The sequence below is a fragment of the Pogona vitticeps genome, chromosome 2, assembly GCF_051106095.1.
Source record: "Pogona vitticeps strain Pit_001003342236 chromosome 2, PviZW2.1, whole genome shotgun sequence".
NCBI classification, from domain to species: Eukaryota; Metazoa; Chordata; class Lepidosauria; order Squamata; family Agamidae; genus Pogona; species Pogona vitticeps.
The window spans coordinates 281,785,467-281,812,085 of record NC_135784.1 but is presented as its reverse complement, the minus strand read 5'-3'; the positions used below and the strand labels follow the sequence as shown (position 1 = coordinate 281,812,085).

Here is a 26,619-nt window from a genome sequence, read left to right as displayed (position 1 = left end):
CAACCAATTCTCAATCCATAAGAGGACCTGCCCTCTTATCCCCTGACTGTGGAGTTTTCTCAGCAGATATGCAGTTCTTAGTGTCTGGAATCCTCTTGCTTAGCATAACAATTACATTAGAGTAAGCCCATTGAGTCAGTAGGGATTTGATAGTCATCTAAGTTACACTGATTAAAATTAGCCTACTCTAGTTACAGCCTACTATGCTAAAGTTAGTCACAGCTAAAGTAGGTCCATTTGAATTAATGGAACTTGAGAAGTAGACTTACCAAACCCCCACTGATTCAATGGGCCTACTCTAATGTAACTTACTATGCTAAGCAACAAGATTTCAGCCAGAGAGTTCAGGAAATACAAAATGTGTGCATGAAACCACAACTCTAACCCTACTACTCCCATCAGCATATTGTAGTTCTGATAACTGAGAACTAACTCAATGCAGATCTCCCCCTCCCAAATGGTAGTACATAAGGCCACTGATTTAAGTTCATGAGGCCATTTGTGCTTGAGACACAGATGTAAACAATTTGTGATTTGAAAATCTATGTTACTATATCTGGCATCACTGAAGAGTATACTGTTGCTGTATCACCTGCCACACTGTTCTGTTGGTTCCACTTAGTCCAACATTCCCCCCAACAACTTTGAGGTAAAACTACAGTTTAGTTTGTTTTGCAAACATGTAAAGCAGCCCTGATCACAAGCTGTCAAATGCTGTTAACGTCAAATTTTAATTCCAAACTTTACTCGTATAAAGGACCTACATCAACAGTGCTTGAGGATTTTACTCTATGGCTTTTTTACATGTTCAAAGGCAATTATAGCCAACAAGACTGAGACAGTGTAGAGACATTACTTGACATGTTATCTGTAACTAAAAGGTAAATATACTTTCAGAAGTGCTTTCAGCAATGTAAATATTTGGGCTTGCAAACTTCTTGCAAAGGGACATGAACAGATTGTTACCATAAGGCTCGTTATTTAAAGCTGCATTTTTATTTTACTAAATTATCTATGTTAAAAAACAAATCTGTGCCTGGTGTAGAATTTTACTGCATCAAATGTTACAAGCAGCAGAATGCATGTCATGTAAGAACAAGTGTTAGGAAACATGGAAATAAATTAGCATATAATTTACAAAAGCAAATAAAAATAATAACATTGTAACAGTGTACCACATTAATACTGCGTATAAAATAACAAGCAACTAATCACAATAATAGATTTTTTTTTCATTCTGTAGTGTTAAGGAAATTTATGTTATAGCCATACCATTAATATGGATCCCCCTAGCATGGATTGTTTCAAATTGTGTACATTTTGACAGACAGAACTGTAGGGTGTTTTATTTCAGACTGAGAGCTTTACAGTTGGTAGCACTGTCTAGTGGAAATACCAGCAACAAACTGTGAGTTTAATATCTACTACTGATTTCCTAGGCTTTCTATCTCTGTGTGACCTATACATATGGTTCTGTTGCCATTATTTAGGAGTACTGTATAATACTTTTCGATACTTTTAGCTTAGATTAGATAGGCTATATACTAGCAGCAATGTCCTATGTTGTAGGAATTAATTTCTTTAAGCTTTTTTTTTGGGTCCAGAGGTCTATTTGAAATCCAAATACTAACTTTTAGGTATGCAAGTGAACATTGCTGCAGGGAGTTTCTTAAATCCTGTGCTCTCCTGTGCTGCAGAGTAAACACTGGATTCCCTGGTCTTCTAGCACCAATGAAAGAGCAAAATGTGTTTGTGGAAACACTCTTTGCAATGTTAATGTTCTAACTGAGGTAAAAGGAGATTTGTTTGAATAAATCCCACCGTTCTTGTAGCCTGAAAGACATATTAACTAATAAATATATTGAAATCTTAGAGCAAATCAGATTGTAGTCTTTTGGCTGGAAAATAACCTTGCAATATATATCCCTTTTATTATACTTTTACCTAGTCAAGGCATATTAGCACCAAAATATTTCTAGGAGTAAGTCGTACAGAACTCAACAGGACTTACATTTGAGTAGTCATGCATAGGACTATGCTCTAAACCAGTGGTCCCCAACCTTGGGCCTCCAGATGTTCTCGGAGTACAACTCCCAGAAGCCCTCACCACCACCTCTGCTGGCCAGGATTTCTGGGAGTTGAAGTCCAAGAACATCTGGAGGCCCAAGGCTGGGGACCACTGCTCTAAACCAGTCATTCTCAATGGGGGCCATATGGTCCCCTGGGGAGGCCTTGGCAAATCTGAAGGGGGCCACAAATCGAAAAAATTATATTTTATTTTCTGTGCATCTGTTCATGTTGTATCCTTATTTGGCAGAGGCCCTGGCACCTGAAAAGAGCTCCTAAAAGGGCCATGGCCAAAAAAGGCTGAGAATGCTGATGTATAAAGGAAGTTACCGTAACTGACTAACCACACTGTCCTAATGCCTACATTTTACTTCCACATGTGTACAATTTTTTTTGAAGCATTCATTTCAATGAACTATATACAACTGAATAGTAAATATAGTTCCCAACCTTGGTTAACCCAGTTGTTCTTGGACAGCAGTTCCCAGAATCCTTTATCACCAGCTGTGGTGCTGGAGGAGACTCTTGAGAATCCCCTGGACTGCAAGGAGAACAAACCTATCAATTCTAAAGGAAATCAACCCCGAGTGCTCACTGGAAGGACAGATCTTGAAGTTGAGGCTCCAGTACTTTGGCCATCTAATGAGAAGAAAAGACTCCCTGGAAAAGACCCTGATGTTGGGAAAGTGTGATGGCAAGAGGAGAAGGGGACGACCGAGGATGAGATGGCTGGACAGTGTCTGCGAAGCAACCAACATGAATTTGACACAACTCCGGGAGGCAGTAGAAGATAGGAGGGCCTGGCGTGCTCTGGTCCATGGGGTCACGAAGAGTCGGACACGACTAAACGACTAAACGAAACTAAACGAAACGTGCTGGCTGAGCTTTCAAGAACACCTGGGTTAACCAAGGTTGGGAACCACTACTTTAAGTAAACAAATTTGCCAGAAATGAATTGCATTGCTCATAGGTAAAACGGAAGTGAGCATTCTGTCAAGAGGTAGAACATGACAGGTGTTTGATATTTATGAACGAAGAATAAACCCCACTGATGGATTGTCAATATTTTATCTGCATAGTACATCTCTCTGTTTTTCCTGTTAATTCACATTAGTAAATACTGTTCAATACATTTGGCTTACTGCAATTTGTTAAATATACTGACACATTTAGATAGTATATATATGTTATAAACACTTGTCTCATTAAGATTTTTTTAACAAAAGTGCCATTTGACTTCTAGTGTTAATACAAGGTGGTGGTGTTCACATCATCTGAATTGCACTACAACGAAGGAGGCAAGTTGGACACAAAAGCACATTCATCAAGTACCTGCTACAAATTGCAAGTGTTCAAGTACAATGTAATAATATAAACAAGTACCCACTTTCCTTATCTCTTTGTTGTGTCACAGACAAAGCAGGGAATGGGGAAGAAGTATTGCCATTTGTATTAGCTCACACTGGATTTTCAAATCTCTTTTACCCAAGGAGCTTGGCTTCACATTTAATACAATCAAGGGTATTAAAGTGTTGTTAATGCAGTGAATATAAAAACTATGGTACTTTGATTTCAAATTTTGCCATAAATTATGTACTCTTTGGTTGTTTATCCAGTAAAATACTCCAAAAGTGGGCATATCCATATTTTCCCTCTAAAGTAATTATTAATCAATGCCCTCCTATTGTTTGAATGAAAAAAAATCTAAAAACTTAATGTAATGATTCACGGAACAGATTTTACCCTATTACAGTTTTTTCACTGACATTTACAGAGTAACAAAGGTAATTGGACAGTTGAAAAAATTATGTGTCTGTCTAACTGAAGTGAAAAACAGTAGATCTGAATATCTTAACCTTAATTAAACTCAATGTAGTGAAATTGTATGAAATAACTTCACTGTAGTACAATTCTTCCCTTGAATTGATATTTTCCCTTTCAGTGGAAATCCTGATTTAATGGTAAGATGGAGAGGCAGGTATAAGTCTACAACACGTAATTCTTTATTGTCTGATGCAGCCAGGCAATAACTGTTATATCTCTTACCTCTGTATTCCTCATTGTACTAGTTTAGTTTAGCTTTATATATGGCTCACAGCAGTCTTCAGGAAATATGGATTATTCTTTACAAAATTAGATGAAACATGGGGAAATACATTTCTTTCACTTCTGATTTATAATTGTTTCTAAAATAATATTCCCAAGCCCACTTTTAAAATTTAAGCTGTGGTGCTATTTAGTAATATAAAATAGTTATTATTTATACGCTATGACAAGATTTTAAAAATTCTTCTTTACTTCTGTAGTTGATCAAACGATAACAGCTACATTTCAAACAATATTAAATACAAATGGATTCAGTGTCATTTCTAAGTCCATAATAAAAAAATCATCTTAATGGTCCAAGGAGGTAAACAGACTAGTGGATTTAGTCAAAAGTACACATATGTTCCACCTTAAGTTATGCTGTATGCACCGTGTGTGTTTTTCCATTTTGGCATGCCCTCCTTATTACCGTGTCCAGCACTTTGAATGAATAAATCCCACTTCACAGAAGTTAAAATAATATTGAAATTCTGTCAGCTGGGGCTGACCAGTGGTTACATTTTCCACAGGGTGATGCATTTAAAAGGAAATCTGTCTGGTTGCATTTGCAGCATCTTTGATGGACACAATTCCACAATGCAATAACAAGGCACTTTCAGTTTCTGTGGGTCAATGTCCTTGGCAGGTCTTGCAGCACATCTGTCTGAAGTATGCTCGACTGCAGAATTTGAACTTCAGCACCAGTGGGCAATAAGCCACTTTGTTCACATCCTTGCATTCTATTGGAGGGATAAAAAATAAAAATGGTAACATAAACTGGAAGACAAAACACAAAACAGAACTAAGTAATAATTTGCTTCTGCATCTGTCCTCTGTATGAACTTCTTATTTGTACATAGTTTAGTTAATATTCACAAAAAAATTAAAATCCAGAAGCTGTACAGAGATTTTCCCTAAGCTAGCTATTTCCATCCACAACCACACTATTCCTTAGGGATCTTATCACCTGAGTTATAAAATACTCTCTTCACACATATGCTCTACGTTGGGCTATCCTTGAGATTGATGCAGAAACTACAAATGGTTCAGAATACGGCTGCCAGACTATTAACTGGGGTGAAAAAAAATCACATTTTCCTCACCCTAGCAGCCTTACACTGGTTGCCTATTCGTTTCCACATTGACTTCAAGGTATTAATGTTTACATATAAAGCCCTAAACAGTTTACGACCTCTATACCAGGCAGAGTGCCTGCTCCCACCTAGCTCTACTTGGGTCACTCAATCTAGCCAGGTTGGGCGGCTAAGAGGCATGACCCTGAGAGAGGCCCGGAAGGACAGAACTAGAAACTGGGCCTTCTCGGCAATGGCCCCTCCCTCACCTCTGGAACATCTTGCCCCCTGAGATTCGCCTGGCACCCTAGCCAATAAGAACAAGTTGAAGGATTGGTTCTTTAGGCAGGCTTTCCCCCCTTCCATCACTTAGTTCCCTGTGTTTTCCCATCTTGGTCTTTGCTTACTTCTCTTTTTTGTTTGGATATTGTCCGTTTTAATTTTTGTTTTATATTGCTCGGACTATAAGCTGCCCAAAGTAGTTTGAATCTAGACGGGCAGGGTAAAAGCTGAATAAATAAATAAATAATAAATAATAGATAATAAATAATAAGAGAGCACTGGCTTCTGATTGCATGTTTTTAGTTTTAATTGTGATTTTTTATATATATTATAATGCAGCTGAATCATCTTATCAGGATTTCTGAAGAATAGTGTTCAGAAGGCATATCATTATCTTCTCCCCTTATATTCCAAGGGAAGATAGGTCTTTCTCAATTTCACCTAGCATCCTGAAAGGAAGTTCATGGATAGAAAGAATTCAATCAGTGGAACCTTTAAGGTGAGTGATTCCCACCCCCACCCCCACCCCCACCCCCACCCCACTGTGGCTCACAGCACTGTTCCAAAATCTGTTCTGAAGAGCTGAGAAACTCCAGAAATAGTCTCATGGAAGTGCCAAAAGCTGTGGTGGAAGGAAAAGGTCCATTGGGTTCAGCTAGCAAAATGCTGGCACTTGGCCAGTAGTTCCAGGTTTTCAACGTAATCCCAGAACAATTTTAGTACTGATTTGGAATTTTTGTTGTGGGGGAAAAGAATCAAAATCCTAGCTCCACAGAAATTATGTTAAGAATAGTCATACTCGCCAGAGAATTAGTGATCTCAGATTTTATTTAAATACAGCATAACCAGAGGAAATTTATTTCTCTAGAAAAAGTCTATGTGGAATTGTGATTAAGAAAAACAGTGCTAAAATCCTACTTTTTACTAATGTTCCTTCTGAGTATTGTTATTTGCTTTAACATTTCTAAAAATAGCCAATAAAACCAAACTCACCTTCTGTGTTAGAAATGGGAGTACTGTCACATTTACTTTCACACTGTTGCATTGATGGAGGCCGAAGAGTATCTGGACAGTCGTTGGACGCTTGCCCAGTATATGAGAGACATTGCACAGTTCTCAACTGTTGTCCAAGACCACATTGTGCAGAACACTATGTCAGAAAGAGGGTTGAGCAGAAAGCAAGGGATGTCAGACTCTAAATAATAAACTGAACAACAATATGGTAAACAGAGGCAACCAATTCACACAGAGGAACATGCTAAATTGTCTGATAGAATGTCAAGAACACTATTTGGAACTGCTGTGGGATACACTTGTAATTGTCAAATGTAAAATGATATTTCGACACTATACAGTATTCCACTTCTGCGACTGATATATTCATTTCTCTTTTAAATAAAACATCTTTAACTGACACCTTTAGAGTTGCCACTAAATCATTTTAAAAGCACGTTGAGTAATAGTGGAGACAAGCCACCGTGACAAGGTAGAAGATGACACTGGACAACCTTTGTGTGGTCCAAAGAAGCACAGGAAGAGTCTTTCAGATTTCCGAAAGTCCTTTGTCCTGGAAACATAGTATGTTAACGCCCTTCTAACATCCAGGGAATGGAGCATCTTTTCAACGTCAGACAAAGGATCAGAGAACAAGGCAGGTAACGAAATAGGCTAATTGAGGTGAAAATCTGTAACAACTTTAGGCAGGAATGAAACATCTGGAGACAACATAACTTTGTCCTTATAGAATTGCAGGTAAGGAGGATCAGACCTTAGGGCTGTCAACTCACTTGCTCTTCTAGCAGATGTAACTGCAACTAGAAACAAAGTCTTTAGGGAAAGAAACTTAACATCACAGGAAGCCATAAGCTCAAAGAGATGTTTCATGAGTGATTGTAGAACCAGTGTAAGGGACCATTGTGGTACTGGAGGCCTTGTAGGAGGGCGAATGTTGATCAGTCCTTTTAAGAATGCTTTCAGTGTAGGATGAGAAAAGAGACGTGAAGATTCTGAGTCCCTAGGTTAGAAAGAGACTATTGCAGAAATGAGGGTCGACAAGGTAAGGCCGAGATCAAAAAGATGCTTGAGATAAAGGAGCAAAGTTTGTAGGGAGACTGGAGAAGTCTGGAGATTTCTGGCAATGGCAAAACAAAGAAAATTATTCCACTTGTATTTGTATAAGAGGATAATAGATGGTTTTTTGGATTTGTCTAACATCTCTTTGATTTCAGGCAGATCCTCCACACAGCCAGGTGGATGGAGTCCAATTCCGGGTGTAGAATATTTCCCGAATCCTAGATGTGGCACAAGTGGAAGTCTGAATACCTCAGTGGCCAACTCGTCCAGAGTAGAGAACCATGGTTGACGTGGCCAGTATGGTGCTATGAGGATTGCTGACGACCTCTGCTGTGTGATCCTGACTAAATTACTTTGGATCAAAGGGATCAGTGGAAACAGGTACAGAAGGTGGTCCTGCCATGGTATCATGAAGGCATCTCCCCGGGAACCGGGGCCCTGCCTGCTCGAGATGCATATCTCTCGCACTTCCCGTTCATGTGCGAAGCAAACATGTCGATGGTCGGTCGTCCCCATCTTCTGCACAGCATCTGGAATACATCGTCGTCCAGTTCCCACTCGTGGGATTGTCCCCTCCGGCGACTCAGCTCATCTGCCAGTTGGTTTTCCGATGTGGATATGTGGATTGCCACTGGATAAATGTGATGTTGGCAACACCACTCCCACAGGTGCACTGCAAGGTAGAGAAGGGACAAGGACCTTGTCCTGCCCTGCTTGTTGATGTAGTACAAAGTTGTGGTGTTGTCTGTTACAACTTGTATACCACGACCCTGTATCACCGGCAGGAAGGCCCTGAACGACTTGATTACTGCTAGCATCTCCAAATGGTTGATGTGGAGTCCTCTTTGACAATGTGACCAGAGGGCATGTATGGTATGACCGTTGCAGTGAGCTCCCCAGCCTGTGGGGCTCGCATCTGTTGTTACTTGTGCAGAGAGTTGCAGAGGTCGAAAGGGGCAGCCCATGAGCAGATGAGGTCGGAAACCCCACCACTGTAGCTGTTTTGCCAGCTCTGGGGTGACTAGGATCTTCTTCCTCGGGTCCTCTAACATTGGGTCGAAATGATGGAGAAACCAAGCCTTTAGTGAGCGCATTTTTAGCCTGGCATGTGGTAAGGATGCTGTAGTTGAGGCCACGAGACCCAGCAGATGTTGTGCATGATGTGCTGACACCAGGGCATGTGGCTGAAACTTTTGAAGAGAGGTCTGTAGTTTGTAGATGCGCTCTGGAGGAAGAAAGAGTCTTGCCCTTCTGGAGTCCAGTGTTGCTCCCATATAACTCATAACTCGAGAAAGCTTCAGGGTATATTTCTTGAAATTTATGGTGAGGCCTAGACTTTGCAGAGTGTGGAGAGTGAATTTGGTGTCCTGAATGGCTTTCTGTCTGGACGGCAACACTATGAGCCAATTGTCGATGTACGGGAATACTTTTACATCTTGTAGACGTAGAAATGCAGCCACTGGAGCCATGCACTTTGTAAACATCAGTGGAGCCGTTGCTAAGCCGAATGATAAGGCCACATACTGGTAGACCTTGTTGTTGATTATGAAGTATGCGTCCTTCAGGTCTATAACCACAAATCAATCTCCCTCTTTCAACAGGAGGACGATGGACTCCAGGGTGACCATCTGGAACCGGCGTGGCTGAAGTAAGTGTTGAGGTCCCTGAGGTCCAGTATGGGTCTGAGACCTCCATCCTTTTTTGGAATGGTGAAATACCAGGAGTAAAAACCCCTGAGAATGTCTTGACAAGGGACCCACTGTATTGCATTCTTTTGGAGTAGAGTGAGAACCTCCTCCTCCAGGGTGGGATTGGATGTTGTCATTTGCAGATACCTTAGAGGAGGGAGTTCTACCAACTCTAGCCTGTAGCTGAATTTGATGATGTTCAGAACCCAACTGTCCTCTGATATCCTTTGCCAATTGTGGTAAAATGGGGCAAGCCGTGTGTGATGATCCTGATGCAGAGGGTTGATGCAGTTAAAGGTACTGTTTGGATTTTTTGTTGGGTGGATGATAAGATTGACACTTATGTGATGTTTGCTGTTTGTAGGGTGGAGCGGTAGAAGACTGCTGAGAAGATGTACCTTGAGAACTCCTGTAAGGCTATACCCCTGAGAAGCCTGCTGCTAATATTGCTGCTGGGGAAATTGCCTTTGCCATTGTTGTTTTTGGAAATGAGGCTGTTGGTGAATGGTGTAAGACTTAGCAGTTTTCTTGCTTTCATGTATGGACTTGAGTGATTCATCAGTCTTTTCGTTAAATAAACCTTTTGTATCAAAAGCCTATTCTTCAATTTGCTTCTTCACGTCCTCAACAATACCAGATGCCCTGAGCCAAGCATGGCGTCGAAGGGTTATGGCAGAATTCAATGTTTAGACAAGAAATTAACTTCATCTCCATGAATCCTATATATGTTCTCAGTCCTCCTGGGGACAGAAAGAGGGGTGGCTGGTTGAGAACAAAGCGTCCATAATCAGGGTAAACAGCTGAGAATATACTGTAGTTGAGGCTAAGTGGCTGAGAAGACTCTCGATCGATGTCCCCACAAATGGGATCATCTGTTGGAGGAGGTGGAAGCTGTGCTTGCATTTTTAAAACACTAGCCATTCTGGTCACCATTTGTGAATACGAAGAAAAATCCTCAGAGGGGGAGGATGGATGGGGATTCCCCGTATCTGATTCGAAGGAGTCCGCCTCTACTGGTGACTGGGTTTGCAATGGAGATAAAACCTCTTCATCTTGATTGGAAGACACCTCACAGGTCATCTTCCTCAGATGGGACTCTATGTACAGCAGTCTCAGCTAGGGAGAACCAAGTAGTTTGCTGGGTAGTCTTAGCCGTCGACGTTGAAGAATTCTTTTTAGAAGCCTTCATATCCATAACGGGTAGAGTAGCATGAGCCTGTTGACGTCAACGTGGAGAAGGCAAAGAACTCGAGGTCGAAGAGGGAGAATAGCGCGTCCTTCTGTGCCTGCGGTAACTAGAAGAGGAGAAGGATGACGTCGAATCAGTATCATAATGTCAACTTCGATGTTTTGACCTCCTACGTCCTGAACGACTGTGTCCAGATCGTTCATACCTGTGTCTCTTCTGACGTTGGGAAGTCTCCACATCAGAGTCATGACGTCAATTGGAGGAAGAATGCCGCCTTTTTGACCCCTTTTTGGGAGGAGGGAGATCTCTCCTCAGAGAGCAAGGGGGGAATGCGGAGTTTCAGTCGCCCGGCCGGCAGATGCAGGGCCAAGATGGGCAGAATGAGGGCTGGATAACACAGCCTCAACTTTATATGGACTGGCCCAGTCTCAAGCGGTGCCTCAGGTTGCTGGGAGAGTGGCAAAGACGGAGCCACTTCACATAGGGATTCGTCCCTTGACGAATCCTCCAAAATTGGTGAAGGCAATGAGGGTGTAACAGGTGGAAGAGAGGTGATCTCTTTAGCCTTGGACTTTTTAGGTTGTCAAGCCTGTTTTTTAGCCTTTGCAATGTCCTTGGGAATAGGCCCCTTAGATGTAGAAGGAGCCTTCTTGGAGGGACCGGAGCTGGCTTTCTTAGAAGGCTCAGATGACTTGGAAGTAGATGTAGAGGGGAGAGACACGGTTGTCTCAGAACGAGGGGTCCCTGAAGGATTGGAGGAAGTCTCCATCTCTGAGGGATGGGTTGCAAACAGAGTCTTTTCCCAAAGATAGAGCTTAAGTCTCTGCTGGCGCACTTTCAAAGCAGCCTTAGTAAATTCTTTACAATGGCGGCAAGTAGACGTATTATGCGCGTTCCCGAGGCAAAATAAACAAAGACTATGCTTATCATAAAAGGGTATCTTCCTGGAGCATGCCTTACATTTACTAAAAGGGCCCGAGGGGGACATAAAACAGTACACAGAAGGCTATAAGAGCCTGAGTTCTCACGGTAATCAGAAGATAAGTGGATAATGGAGCCTCCCGCCGAGGTGATAATGGTGCTTCCCGCTGAGGCAATCAGCCTGGCAATCAGGCAATCCACAAAGTGTGGGAAAAACTGGTCAAACAAGAGCCAAAGTCCGTCAGGCAAGAGAATAGTCGAAGCAGTCCAAGATTAAGGGGCAATAGAAGCAAGAATAGTCAAAAATACAGTCCAAAATCAAGCCAAATCGATCAAAACAGAGAGCTCTGTCCAAAACGTTCCTAGCACAATGGCGGAAAAAAAGGAACTGGAGGCAGAGAAGGAATGGAGCATGCGTGCTAGGGGCAACCTAAACTTTGTATCTTTTTCAGAAAAGCTCTAGAAGGTTCCGAATTTCCAGTGCAGGCGCTGATTTAACCCAAATGTGTGATTCACAGAGACCACGCTGAAGAACTAGCTATTCAATAAAGGAGACACAGAGACTAAAATGTCCTGATTTGGGAAAGAAATATAAATTACGACATTTATGTATTATAATACTAGTTATATGTTAAGACTTAATTATACCCCTAACAGGAACTGTGCATTTATTCTGTTAGAAGATTGTCTGAAAAAATCTAAAGAATCTTACTGAATTTTGAATTTGGTCATATGACACAATAGGGGGATTAGCTTCATAAATCTATTTCTTGTTATTTGCTGACACAGCTAGTGCAGTATGTCATGACTGCCAATTGGGCCAGATATAAAAGCTCTATTGGTAGCCTCATCCCTTCAGTTTTACTGGGCATAATGCGTAAAGTGAAGTCAAACTAGTTAAGGCTCATTCTGCTATACAAACTTCATTCTGTATATTTTTAACTCATAGAAGATTGTTTTACTATACCTTCTCACTATGTGAAGTTTATATCAGACCACCCAGCAATCACTACTTCACAAACTATTAGAAACTGAAAACAAGGACCTATATATAATTTTTGTTTTTGTTTTTAATTTTTATTTTGTTTTTGTCTGATATGAAACAATTTGCTGCTCCTGCTGTCATTCCCATCATGTACACAAAGCTGCACAACAAGATTTCAGTCAATAACATACTATTTTGTGGGAAGATGTGATAATGTTTATTGTCTTGTTAGGCAAGGCAACAAATACTTACATGCATTGAAGTTTATGCCGTAAAAGACTGATTTAAAAAAAAAAACTCAGGACTATTTGTATTTATTTTTTCCTCCAGCAACATACTACCCACCAATATATTTTTACATCTACTTAGGAAGTCTACATGTTTTACCTGCCCCCAATCACCAGTAACCCATCGTGGTGGTGGACACCTGCCCAAGCTACATCGCATGCGGACTGGAGGCTTGTTTTCTTCTTGGCAATGTGCAACAGGAAATGTTTTTGAAAGATCACTGCTTTTACAGAGAACGATACGATGCTTGAAACCAGGACCACATTTGGGAGTACACTGGAAGCAAAAGATACACATATTTTATGTAACTAAATATAGAAAATCAAAATTTGTACAGTTAAATACATGGAATTACTTGCACTCCTGTCTTATAAGGATCCATTATAATGAAAACATACAATGTAGTATTATATCCATACATGCATACAAACATCACTGAAAACATGGCTGTTTAGACAGGCTTACTGCATCAACCGAACACGGAGTCTTACCAAATACTAAGCCAATGATTCTGCCATGTTGACCATTTTTATTAAATGTCATTGTTTTGTGTTGCATTTTAAAGTTTATGATGCTTGTTAATTTACAATGTTTAGTGTATGTTTGTTCCTTTATATTAATTTAATGTCTATTTTATTTAATTTGTTGATGTTGACTATTCTTTTTGTTTTTTGGTGTAAACCACCCACAGTGGCCTTGGTAGCCAAATGGGTGGTTTATAAATCAGATAGCTAGATAGCTAGATAGCTAGATAGCTAGATAGCTAGATGGATGGATGGATGGATGGATGGATGGATGGATGGATGGATGGATGGATGGATGGATGGATGGATGGATGATAGGGGTTTTCCATATATTTTGCACAGAATTCCCATAAGTCGGCACATATACTCGTGCGGAGAGGGTCTTCTCATGGGAAGAAGCCTGCAAGCTGTTGGATGTATTAGCAGTTTCACCCCCAGAGCTCCATTTTTTATCACTGCGGAAACCATAGCAACACCACAGTATCCCTACAGCTAGGTCACAACCCAGAAGATAGCTACGTGTGTGTGTGTGTGTGTGTGTGTGTGTGTGTGTGTGTGTGTCTATACATATACATATACATATACATATACATATACATATACATACACAAGATAGACTGTACTTCTAATAAATCCAGCATCTGAACATTTATGCCACTTTTTTGTAACAAAAAACTGCTGGAAGGTGCCATCAATCTATTTTTTCTTTTCTGAGTAAATGTACATAGATTTGTACTCTTGAAATGTGATCCAGCTAAAATTAAACATATTTAAATTTGATTAAATGTAGAAAGGAATTAGATGCTTGACATCGTCAGCTCAGAAGCATTTAAAATGCTTAACATTGTCTGAATCATGCCTTCAATTTCGAAGGGAATAAGGTATGGTTCAATAGTTATTAGCACTAAGCTTTAATTAAATTACCACTGCTGTGCAAAAGCATGTTCAAATTTAGATGGCTGTAACAGTCTATCTTGTGTTTGTAAAGAAGTCAGCTCCACCAGGCTCTTTCTTCTACCCAATATCATCCTGCAAGAGTCATTCCAACCAATTAGTTCAATCCAATCTCCATCAAACACAATGGTGAAAATATAGTTATATAAAGTTTCCTATATGAGGCTGATGACATCAGCAATTAGTTTAGTCACTAATTAAATGTTTCCAGTTGGACCTGGAGCAGCAGTAGCAATTGTTTGACATTAAAAACTAAGCCCTATCTTGAGGATACCAGAGGCTTCCCCAATACTAAAGGGATACCTAGAGATTCTCAGAACCTGAGGAGGGGGAGGAACTGAAAATTGTTAATTAGTGATAATTAAAATACTGTAGTGCTGGTGATGCTGTCATCAGCCTTGCACAGCTATCTCACAACCTCCATCATTGCTTTTAAGTATGGAAATGAAACACTCTGAACTGGGAGGCTACTCTATCTTGGCCTTTCCACATGAGTAAAATTCAGAAAAAATGCTTCTGATTCATGTAGAGAGGTTAACTGGATTAGAGCAGCATTCAGTCTGCTGCATTTCCATAATTATAACAATGACAGATGGGATATACAGTAGCTAGTGTGTTCCTCTTATTGTGTGTGGCTTCTGATGCTTATTGTGGAATTTACGATTTGTTAGTGAAAAAAAATCATAAACTGTATTTTGCCTAATCTGAACAAATTCAGCCTGAAGGTTAAACTAATCAGATTAATTGTTGTCCAAATGAATTTAAGATCATACAAAAGGGAGTTCCCTTATCACTCCTCCATCTTACAGCTCCTTTTTGCTCCACAGAGTAACCTAAATTCTGAACCAGATCTGGAAGGGCCGCAGGCATTCCATCTGCTAGTTAATGAACATGAGTGTATGCAAGCTAGAATTTTTCCAAATTGAGATATAATAGGAAATGCCAGTCTAAAAGGAGAAGCGAAAGATTCCTTTCTCCTCATGACTGCACCTCTATGTCACGATCCCACGTGGCCCCTGCTTGTTTCACCAAACTAAGAGCTCACGCTACGTGTCTTCCAGCTGCCACCAGTTGATTACATCAACGTTATTTATTATTAATAATAGAAGTCCAGGCAAGGTATCATTTTTAAAAGAACCAAATAGAAATTGTTTATTGTTACAGATGATGATAGTTCAAGCAATGTTGTTAAATCTTAACATCCTCCTTCATCCACTCTCAACCACCACTGTCCCACCCAAACTCCTAAACTCTCTGAACTCTCAATCTCCTCAACTAAAACTCCCCCTCCTCCTGTTGAATCTCTTATATCTTGTGACTCCACCCCTCAAGCACTCCCATTGGTCTATGCAGATACCACATTAGTATTCATTACCTGGGTGGACGCCACATTACTCTTTCCTTAATAAGTTTGTTTTAAGAGGGGAAACTTAACGGTTTGCCCTCATAAACAAATGAAGGTTTATGGAAGAATACAAACACTAACCTCTTACACCATTTACATCATTAAGGATACATTACTTACATTAATACAAATTACATCACATTACTTTTACATTATTAAGGATACTCATTATTTTTGCCATCACTATACACACCTCTCAATTTATCAACATCCAAGCAAACTCTGCACTTTAAGCATATTCCATAACTATTATTCAAACAGAACAGTTAATACAATACAGTGGTGCCTCGACTTACGAATGTCCCGACTTACGACCAATTTGAGAAATGACCAGCTCTGGCCACAAAATTTTGCTTTGACTTGCGACCAGATTTTATTTATTTATTTATTTAATTTATTTATCTTATATGCCACCCACACTATCCAAAGGTCTCTGAGTTGAATTACGATCAGAAAAAAGGTGGAGAAAAAGATGGGGAATTTAAATTACTAATTGTTGGTCGGGGAAGAGGCTGATTCTTTGTAGCTCTTTTGCCCCAACGGTTAGAGTGTGTGCGTTTGTAGAGAGGCTTTTGGACTGCCTGGTGCTGCTTTCTGCTTCTAAATGAGTACATGCAGGGTTTTGCAGCGTGGGTTTGGGCTGGGGGGATTATGTGTCTGTGCTGTGATGTTCTTTTTGGTGTGTTTGTTTTTTCAGCCCCAGCATGTTCTAATGGGGCTTGCTGTGTTGTGGGTTTTTTGTGATTTTCCCCCATTCCCAGCGTGTTCTGATGGGGCTTGCTGTGTTGTTTTGTTTTTGGCGATTTTTTTTCCAGCCCCAGTGCGTTCCGATGGGGCTTGCTGTGTTGCTTTGTTTTTTGGTTATTTTCCCCCCAGCCCCAGCGCGTTCTTATGGGGCTTGCTGTGGTGTTGTGGTTTTTTTGTGGGTTTTTTTTCCGGCCCCAGTGCATTGCAATGGGACTTGCAGTGTTTGGGGGGTTTTTTGGTGATTTTTTCCCCCTAGCCGGAACAGATTAATGGAGTTTCAATGCATTCCTATGGGAAATGGTCCTTCGACTTATGACCAATTCAAGTTACGACCATATTCTGGAATGGACTAAGTTTGTAAGTCAAGGCACCACTGTATTACAAACTTTTCTCCTCTCATTTTCTCCTTCGAGAGAAGAAATCAGCAACCACATTCTGGGTCTCTTTTACACTGCAGATTTCAAAGTCAAAGTCTTGCAGAATCAGCGCCCATCTCATCAATTTGTTGCTGTTGGGTAGCATAGTCCTTAGTCATAGAAGAGGAGAGTGACTGGTGCACAGGACAAATCTTCTCCCCCAAATGTATGGCTTCAGCTTTTGCAGCGTCCACGATACTCACTCTTTCTTGATGGTGGATAATTGTCTCTCACCAGGTTGGAGTTTCCTGCTGATGCAAGTCACTGGATGTAGACTCCCGCTGTTATCTGTTTGGCACAGTACGACTCCCAGTCCCATGTTCGATGCATCCGTATAGATGATGAAGTCCAGTGCAATAAGGACAGGTCCTGAAGTCTGTGTCTTCTTCAGATGATTGAAGGTTACCTGGCACTCTGATGTCCACTGGATGTCCTCAGCTTGCCTCTTTTGGGTGAAGCCTGTTTTTTGTTTGTTTGTTTTTGATTAGTGTCTTCATTTTCTCAACTGTGGGAAGGGGAGGCAGTTCCTTCAACTCCTCCAGAACAGCTATGGCTGCATTCTTTAAAAACATCTTGCTCTTCCCTTCATCTTCACTCATAAACTCACCCACAGGTACTTTTGTCACAAAGCTCTTCATATGAGGGGGACCACTTTCCCGGGTCACCTCAAAATTCACAGGCAAGTTCCTTTTAAGTGCCATCTCAAATGCTTGGCTTATTTCAGATTTACTGAGATTTTCATCATCTGAGGCAGGGGCTAATTTTGCAGGATTTTCAGTGCTTTCACAGCTGCATGTTGAGCCTTGTTTAACGGAGCAGCTTCATGTAAAGGGGTAAACTTCTACAAATCAGCCACATTGACAACTGCACCACATCCAACAAGTAGTTCAGTCACACCACAGAGTCCATAAGAACAAGCACTGCACAAAGGAACAAGGCCTCCCTCATCCTCTGCATGAAATCGGCACCATGCTGCTGGAGGAACCCTACCACAGACACACTACTGCCTCCTGCAGCAAAGTGAAGTGGTGTTAGGAAATCTTTTGTCTTTTCATTAATGTTGGCTCCTTTTTAGAAGCAGCTCACAGACATGCTTTCTTTTGGGATATGGAGATGAAGCAGCACAATGCAAAACAGTTTCATGAGTTTGGGGATGCTTGAAGTTTACAATCTCAAGAGAAAGGTGCTTTTTCACACGAGCAACATCAAATTCCCTTATAGCCTGTAGCAATGAGTGACCTTTAAATTCATATGCCAATCACTCTTTTAACTGAGGTGTTGGAGCCAAATCAAATGTACTTTTATTGTGGTGATTCAACAGTAGAGGATCACCACCATAGCTTAGCAAGAGAACAAAGTTCCACTCTATTCTTAGAAGCAGTTTCATGCAGAGAAGTGAATTGCCACAGATCCATTGCATTTACACATGCATCATGCTTTACTAGAAGTTCTTTTATTATTTTTCTTAGGTACTGCTTCAGGGTATCTAGTGACATAATTTATTTATTTTATATGTCTGTGATTTTATCATGATTTTGTTTGATCATATTTGTATTTTAAACAACTGTGATGGCTTTTAGCTAATACAATAAACTTGAACCTAGTGGCATAATCTATAATAGACAGGATGAATTTATTTCCATGTCTAGTCACTTTGGGCAAGGGTCCCACTATGTCCAGACCTAAGCTTTGGAAAGGGGTCAAGGTCACTGACAATGAGCATAGCTTAGCCTTTGCCTTGTCATTTCCAGTACAGTGGTGCCTCGCTTAGCAATGTTAATCGGTTCCAAAAAAACACACTGCTATGGGAAAACATCGCTAAGCGAAACACCATTTCCCATAGGAATGCATTGAAAACTGGATAATCCGCTCCAATGGGAACGGATTACCGTCCTTAAGCGAAAATCGCCATAGGAAACATCGCTAAGCGAAACGTGGTTCCCCCATTGGAAAGCACTGAATAGGTTTCAATGTATTACAATGGTTTTGACAGGTCCGTTTTCGCTATTTTTAAAGTGTCTTAAAATTTTCAAAAACTGTTTAAAATTTTGGAATCGTTAGTGCACCTTGTAAAACCTAGGCAAACTTAATTTGGCTTTGTTCTGAGTCTTCGTTAATTTTTGGTGAATTTCCCCCCCCCCCACTGGAATGCATTGAACTGTAGGTTTAACAGCTGTCAATGCATTCCAATGGGGGGGGGAATTCACCAAAAATTAACGAAGACTCAAAACAAAGCCAAATTAAGTTTGCAAAGGTTTTACAATGTTCACTAACGATTCCAAGCATTTCAAAGTTTTTGAACATTTTAAGGCACTTTAAAAATAGCGAAAACGGACATCGCTAAGCGAAACAGGGGGACCCAAACTGTCATCGCTATGCGAGGCATGGTCCCGAACATCGCTATGCGAAATTCCCCCATTGGAAACATCGCTAAACGGAGCACAAGATCACTCCTAAAACCTCATTGCTAAGCGAATACATCGTTAAACGAGGCAATCGCTAAGCGAGGCACCACTGTACCTCATTTTTGGCAAGTATCACAGCTTTGACCATATTATTTATCTTGCTTCCTCATCCCTGGCCAATAAAAGTTATCTGTCACTCTTTGCTTGGTGCGAGAGATGCCCATGTGTGCTCCAAATACATCTTTGTGTGCCTTTTCTATAATTTTTCCTTTGCATTTAAAAGGAACACTTAGCTGTTTGTGCGGTCCTCCTTTCCCTTTATAAGGAGTCATTAAAACCTCTCTATATAAAAAAAATCTTTTTCCACACAATACTTCTCTGGGTGTTCAGGGGTCAGTGGAATGAGACTCTCATTAATTTTTCCAAAGCAATCATTTAAGGTAATATCTTCCTTCTGCTCCTTAATAAAGGAGGAACTATTAGAATTTTTCATTAGCACTAAAACTGCTGTCTCTCTCATTTCAGGATGTTAACCTAAAGTGGGTCTGTCAACAAGAGTTTCAGTGCTTCCCTCAGAGACTTCAATTTGCCTCCCCTGAGAGCGGGTTACTATTAAAACACTCTGCACATGCTTAGATTGTCTAAACCAGGGGTCTCAAACATGCGGCCTGGGGGCTATTTGCGGCCCACCAAATGATAGTTTGTGGCCCTCACCTTGCCTGCCCCCCCAAAGCACCCACACATCCTCTACTGTCAAGAGTAAAAAAAAGCCTAGACTCGCTCACCGGCTCTCTCCCGAGACAGCACCTCTTGCACCCTCCATCCAGAACTGCAGCGTGCCAGCCAGCCCATTTGTCTGTCAGCCAAGGAAACTCCTGGGCGGCTTCCTTGGGCTCTTGCTCTGCTTGGTGGGAAATCTGATGCAGCCCAGCCTCACCCAGACTCTGCCTCTAGAGGCTCCCAGGTAAATTGAGTTTAAAACCCCTGGTCTAAACCAATCAGACAAAGAGCTGGGATTTGATCTGACACTGCCACTTTCCATATACCAGACGACCCATTATAGTTCACAGATATTTTGGCCATAGCCAGGACCACCAAATCAGAACCAATCCCTTTAATGGAGATTTTATCATGTTCTATAATGTTTTCCTCAGGTATTACCATATTTTTTGCTCCATAAGACGCACCTTTCCATAAGACGCACCAATTTTTAGGAGAAAACAGGAAAATATAATCTGTTTTCTTCGCTTCATAAGATGCACAGACTTTCCACCCCCCTGTTTTGTGGGGGAAAAGTGCGTCTTATGGTGCGAAAAATACGGTATATCTGGGTGGCAAATAGTTATTTGTGAGCACGAATCTTTAAGGCCTATATATTTTACACCATTGATAAAAATCTTTTCTCCTGAGCTCTCTAGCAAAATAGTAACATTGTACCACTCTGGCTTCAGGAATTTCTGGGCTCTCTACCAAGTCCATTTCCTTAGCAACAGTGCAGCTGTTAGAACATTCAGCTGCCTCAGAAGACTGATGGCAAAAAAAAATTAGGTTGACTAAAATTATTTTCCTTTTGAGATTCACATTGGGCCCAAAACCTGGTTTACCACAAGCATAACATTGTTTATTTATTCTATGTTCAAAATGAAGGGATTTATTAGTTTTTCCCTTAGGACTATTTGACTTCAGGGGACTGTGCTCTGGGAATGAAGGTTTCTCTTAAAATGGCTTCCCTTAGCTTGAGCCTGACTGAGGTAATTTCCAGTGGATTGGGATGCTCTCCTATTGTTGTTCCACCCTTTTCTTTCTGTACTGGAATTTTTACCTCAGACAATCAAGGATCTCTGATCCCACTAATAGATTCAGCATATTCAGATGCCTGTAGCACATTTTTAGGATCCTTATCCTTGACAAGATAACATAACTCCCCTGGTAAAATTGAATAAATTTGTTCTAGTCCAAACACATTTTTCATTTGGTCTAAGGTAGTGACATGTTCCTGTTCCAGCCATTTATAAACAAACTGGGTTAACCTTGCTCCAAGCTGGGCAAAAGATTTCTCAGGTTTCTTTGAAATTTATCCAAATTTCTTTCTGAGGTGCTCTGAATTAATCCCAAATTGGGAATACACAATCTTTCTATAAACCTCAAAATCTCTAGCTTGCTCCAGAGGCATCTGTGAATAGATTTCAAATAATACTCCAGTTTTTTGTGATCTTAAAATTATCATCCTCTCATCATCTTTAACCTCAAAGTGCCAACAAGCTCTCTCAAATGAAATCAGGAAAGATTCAGAACAATTCCCATTCTGATACCAGGGAAATTTCTTTAGGTTGTTTTTTGAGAGATTTCCCACACTGGAATTATTATTATTTTGAGAAGCTAATTCCAATTTCTTTATCTCTACTTGGAATTGCATTTCCCTTTCCCTTTCTTTAATTTCCCTTTCCCTTTCTCTTTCTTTAAATTTTAATTCCCTTTTCCTTTCAAGTTCTCTGTTCTTTTCCATTTCTGATTGGGTTTTCATAGCTAGCTCCTCCTCCTTCAGTCTAAATTCTTGTTCTAGTCTCCATTTTTCAAAATGTTGGGAGCCTTGATTATTTTCTCCCTCTGAGGCAATCAATACAGGTCCCTCAGTTTCTTCATTCCTTTAAATTTGAGGGTTCCCATTTTCCTCAGCACTCTGGGGCTCAACTTGTGCCTCCTTAACTAACTTTTTACTTAGTTTGGGCGGCATAAACAATACAATTTCTTATTAAACTAGACTGGTTCTTTTCCCTTACAAAAGCAAAAAGTACAAGCCCTTTTCAGCTATGTAAAAGATTATCTTTTCCTTGGTCTCAAAAATGGGAGTGGAAATGCTTAACATGAACCAAGTGTCATGAGTGCAGCCGAAGATCCAGAACCTGAAGGGTTAACTGTAGCTGAGGAGAATGCTGAGTGATTAGAAATACAAACAGCTGAATTGCCTCCAGATTCTCATCCCCCAGTAGACAGACTGAGGGCCAGGCTTCAGGGAAGACTTATGACAAAAAGGTCAGAGGATTGCTTGAAGGCTGCCTGCAGAAACATCTGATCAACTAGCCCTGAATTCTGACAGGATGAAAAGGCTTCCAGCAGTTCAAGGACTGTTTTTACTATATAAGCAGCTCCCAGATGGCTGAAAGTCCATGGAAGTAACAAGTCTAACCTCTGGTTTGCATCCATGCTCCTGACTACCTTGAACCTTGTTCTCTGGACCCTTGGCTTTGGACTCTGACCCTGGACTATGTTGTGCATTTTGGCTTTGAACTCTGACCCTGGACTACTTTGAGTGAGTTGGCTTTGGTATTTGGATATCGGCTCTGCATTCTCTGAATTTCTGACATAGGACTGGCTTATCGGACTCTGCTGTTGTGACCCCCAGGAATGTGACACCAAGTTCCTTCTACTTCTGCTCATCTTTGTTCGCCACCAGGGCTAAAGGCCCAGGTGTCTCACAAGTTTTGATTTCCTGTAGTTGGGGTTGCACCTTGGTTGCCATAGCAATGGGTTTCCACATATTATTGGCTCAAGAGGAATGCTGAAGCAGGGATATTTATATTACTATACTACTATTAGTGATTTCTTTCTCTTGCCATCTAAAATGGTGTGCAGACAAAGTGTACAAGCAACATTTGGAGTAGGCACAATTATAAGCATCATAGACAATTTAGATTTCATCATAAATGACAGATTCTGTTATGTTGAACACCTGCTACTTAATGCACTTCTGAGCTTACTCACTTCTGACCAATCCAAAGGAATCCATTGTGGGGGACAAGACTGATTATTACAGGATTCTTTTTCAATTGGCTGGTGTGTTAAACAATGACTACTATCCAAAGTCTCCTCTTCAGAAGGTCCAATCTTCCTGATACACAGTACTGTTCGGGATCGCATTCCACCATCACAGGTCTTACTGCATTCTGACCAATCTCCGATAAACCATCTTCAAGAAGAATATTGGGAAAAACAAATCAATGAATTAAATTGAATCCCTCTTTGTTACAAAGTGCACCTGGTGGAATAGATAGAATTATCATAATTCATGATAATTCTCCCACAAAGCTTGTAAAAATTATTTAACATCTGAAATCTTGTTGTGGAACTTAGGTCTGTGGAAGAATGATTATCTTATCAGCAGGTGGTGATCTCCAGTAATTAGAAACCTCTACTTGTATTCCACAGCTTTTCTGACTCCTGTGTAATTCCTTTCATCCTATGGAAGCCATAGGAGCCTCAGGATAGAAGGAGGAATTCTTATTTGGTATCTAGTATATTCTTTGCACACCCACCCAGCCTATTTTTTTAGAACTGGGAAGTTGAGGAAGCTTAGCAAGGAACATACTATGGTTGTGATAAGAAGAAAGACACTGCTTTAGTCCATATGCAGAGTGTAGAACAATCATGATTATTCATTTTGCCACTGTGATTTCATCAGTGCAAATAGCTACATAAATTTTTGTTCATTTTAATTCATAATTAGCTCATGCTAGTTCATAAATTTAAAATATTATTTTTCAGAAAACGCTAAAAGGAACTGGAATATCCTTCCTCTTCACACTCAGTTAGCCAGGTCATTAGAATCAGAAGCCAACCAGAAAAAAGACATCAAGGTGTGTGATAGTAGGGAAGACACTAAATTGTTTTACCCACTAAGTACTTACTCAGGTGGGCATGGCTCAGTATTGCAGGTTCTTTGATTTTCTGGTGGCTTACTATCAGGATCACAGTAATTGTTCTGTACTATAGAACTGTCGTCCAACCTTTTGCACACTATTTCTTGTTTCTGTGCACCTTTGGAAATAACAGAATATTATTAACAGTGTCTTCACTTTGACTTCTCTTATTTCAGGCTGACACGATTTGTGATTCAGCAAATGAGGCCTACCAACTGTAGGAAGCAATGCATCAAAGACTCAGTGGATCTCCTGGTTTTGCGCTGTTCTTGGGGTAGCAAAAACCAAGACGATTATCATGTTGGTGGGATGTCCCCATCAACTTGCTACCTTGTCTTACCATTACAAGTCACTGTGCTCTCTAAAATTCTGTTGCAGATTTTATATTCCTGTAATTAAAAAAACTTTCTATCACTGTTTAGATGCTTTAAGACTGACAGCTCCTAGTGCTAACTGATCAAAAGACACTACACAAATATTCCTTCTTTTCCTCTCTAAGTGATTTTCGGGGGGGGGGAGGTGTAATAAGCTGTAGGAAAACACAGAAAAGTTGTAAATGGAAAACAATGTTGCCTGGCTTCTCTATAAAATTCCACAAATGAGGCATAAAAAAAGCTTTTAACAGGATCACCCTATAATTACTACTATTTTCTATCAGTATCTTTAGTATAAAATAGATTCTTCTGATATGTGCATCTCATCCTCCAGTATACATCTAGATGCTCTTTTCATAAAAAACACAAAGAGATACCACATGGCCACACTTCAGGACACATTAACAGTTATGTGTTGGTTCTTTAAATATGATTACGGTATAGGATTAAATATGTTCTATTTGTAAATCACACTACAGTGATATAGCAAGTCTACTTTTGTTTATCTAGCAATTATTTTCAGGAATTTGCAAGTAATGCACAGTAATGATTTGATGCATAAAGGCCACTAGTATATCCTAGGAATAGAAATCTTTGTTTGTCTCATCCTCTCCAACAAGGAGTTGCAACATTTTCCTCATTGAGGATGGCAAGACACTTCTGGAAACTCTTCACAGAGTTGTTGCATTGGGAAGCATGAAATTGTTTTGTCCGTATTTGTTTTTCTACTAACCAGAAGAAATAGACCAAAATATTATTAGCTTAGATTGTTCATTTTTGCAAACAGAGAGGGGGGGAGGGAGAGAGGAAGCTCTTTTTAAAATTAATTCTACCACTTAGAGACATGAGCAACTGATAACATTTGTACAAGACACTGAATAATAAAAAAGATATCCAGTTCTGAATATTGTTAGTCAGGTCTACTATTTGTCCTACACAATTCTTCTTAACACAAGTCTCAAGAATTTCTATTTTCATTAAATCCAAGGAAATGATTAAAACCGATTTTTTTTCATTAATCTGCTATTGCTAGAAATCTGAAATATTGCCTTTGCTATCCGCTAAGTAATTAATTGTGGTTGAATTATGTCCTTGAGTATAGCTCTTGCAACTGTGGCACTTGCATGTAACATTATCTGCGAATAATCAACAAGTCCTGCCATCTCAATGCTTATTCAATGTTTTCTGACTACAGGTGCCCGGATACAGACAAGTTAATGGAAATTAAATTCAGACAAAACTAAAATGATTATTGTTAGTCAGCAATACAACAGGAATGAAACACTCCTCCTGGATAATGTCTCTGAACTGTAAAATTGGTATTAAAATTTTTTGATGCTTTACAAGCAATGCTAAAATTAAGCCCAATGTACCATACTATTAAATTTCTTACTCAACCTGTGAGTTCTCTTCATTATACAGCTTTCATATATCTAGTAATCTGGAATACTAAAGCATTGATATTCTTCACCTTGGTCTTCAGAGAGGCATCTTTACGCTTGAGGATCTCGTTCACTCACAGCTGTCCTGCCAAATCTGATCTTTTGGCTGCACTATCTATTAGGATTGATGAAAGTATAGAAAATTCTTAACAATTCTGATTTCTTCCCTAGTCATAATTTTTATTTTAACGTTCAGCTTCAATGTTCCTTTTGCACTTTTTTCTTTCAGCATCATCCATAGTCATTTTGAGTCACTGCTGTTTTCTCCCAGTAATATGGTGTTATGTGCATATCTTATTATTGATGTTGTTTTCACCTTCATCTGTATATAATCCAGTTTGTTGTATTATGTATATAGATAGCCAATTATCATGGGGAGCTTCTCTCTTACTCCATAATCTGTCCTAACAGCAGTTTCTTGTCCAGAATATAGGTTATACATAAAATGTTGCAAACCTTTCCTTTAAAATGATCTATAACATTTCATGATGTACAGAATCTAAGGCTGAAATTGTTTATAATACTCCAGTAAATCTCTTTCTTTTCTACTTCCAATGTGACCATCCAGTATTCTTCACTCCTTGGCTGAAATCCTGTTCATCTTTATTTAACATAAAGTTACACAGTGTAACTTTGGACTATCAATTAGCCTGAAGACTAACAATCAGCCTGAAGAAAACACAAGTCATGGGCCAGGGCATGGACTCACCTCCCTCTATTACTATATCCGCGCAAGAATTGGAGTTTGTTCATGACTTTGTGTACCCTGGCTCAACGATCTCTGACACTCTCTCCCTAGATGTCGAGCTGGATAAACGCATTGGCAAAGCAGCTACCATGTTCTCTAGACTCACGAAGAGAGTATGGCTCAATAAGAAGCTGATGGCATAGACCAAGATCCAGGTCCTGAGCACATTCCTGTACTGCAGTGAGCACACTTCTGTACCTTTGTGCACGGCAGGAGGGGAAGCTGAACACGTTCCATATGCGTTGTCTCTGACACA

General features: G+C 40.1%; 2 protein-coding genes across 6 annotated transcripts in view; one reads left to right on the top strand and one right to left on the bottom strand.

Annotated features, from left to right (window-relative positions):
- LOC144586390 (uncharacterized) overlaps nucleotides 1–26,619 on the top strand; it is a 439,742-nt gene that overhangs the window by 281,835 nt on the left and 131,288 nt on the right. The window lies entirely within an intron of this gene.
- Nucleotides 978–26,619, bottom strand: part of ADAMTS6 (ADAM metallopeptidase with thrombospondin type 1 motif 6) — a 224,010-nt gene continuing 198,368 nt past the window's right edge. For 4 of the 5 annotated variants that reach the window (XM_078384552.1, XM_020783724.3, XM_078384553.1 and 1 more), the window contains 5 exons: nucleotides 23,788–23,917; nucleotides 22,865–23,069; nucleotides 12,751–12,927; nucleotides 6,501–6,657; nucleotides 978–4,892 (listed from right to left, as the gene is read on the bottom strand). In XM_078384552.1, the coding sequence (XP_078240678.1) occupies nucleotides 4,783–4,892; nucleotides 6,501–6,657; nucleotides 12,751–12,927; nucleotides 22,865–23,069; nucleotides 23,788–23,917 (779 nt within the window). In that variant the 3' untranslated portion in view covers nucleotides 978–4,782. The remainder of the gene's footprint in view (nucleotides 4,893–6,500; nucleotides 6,658–12,750; nucleotides 12,928–22,864; nucleotides 23,070–23,787; nucleotides 23,918–26,619) is intronic. The other variant, XR_012084520.2, reaches the window with a different exon arrangement.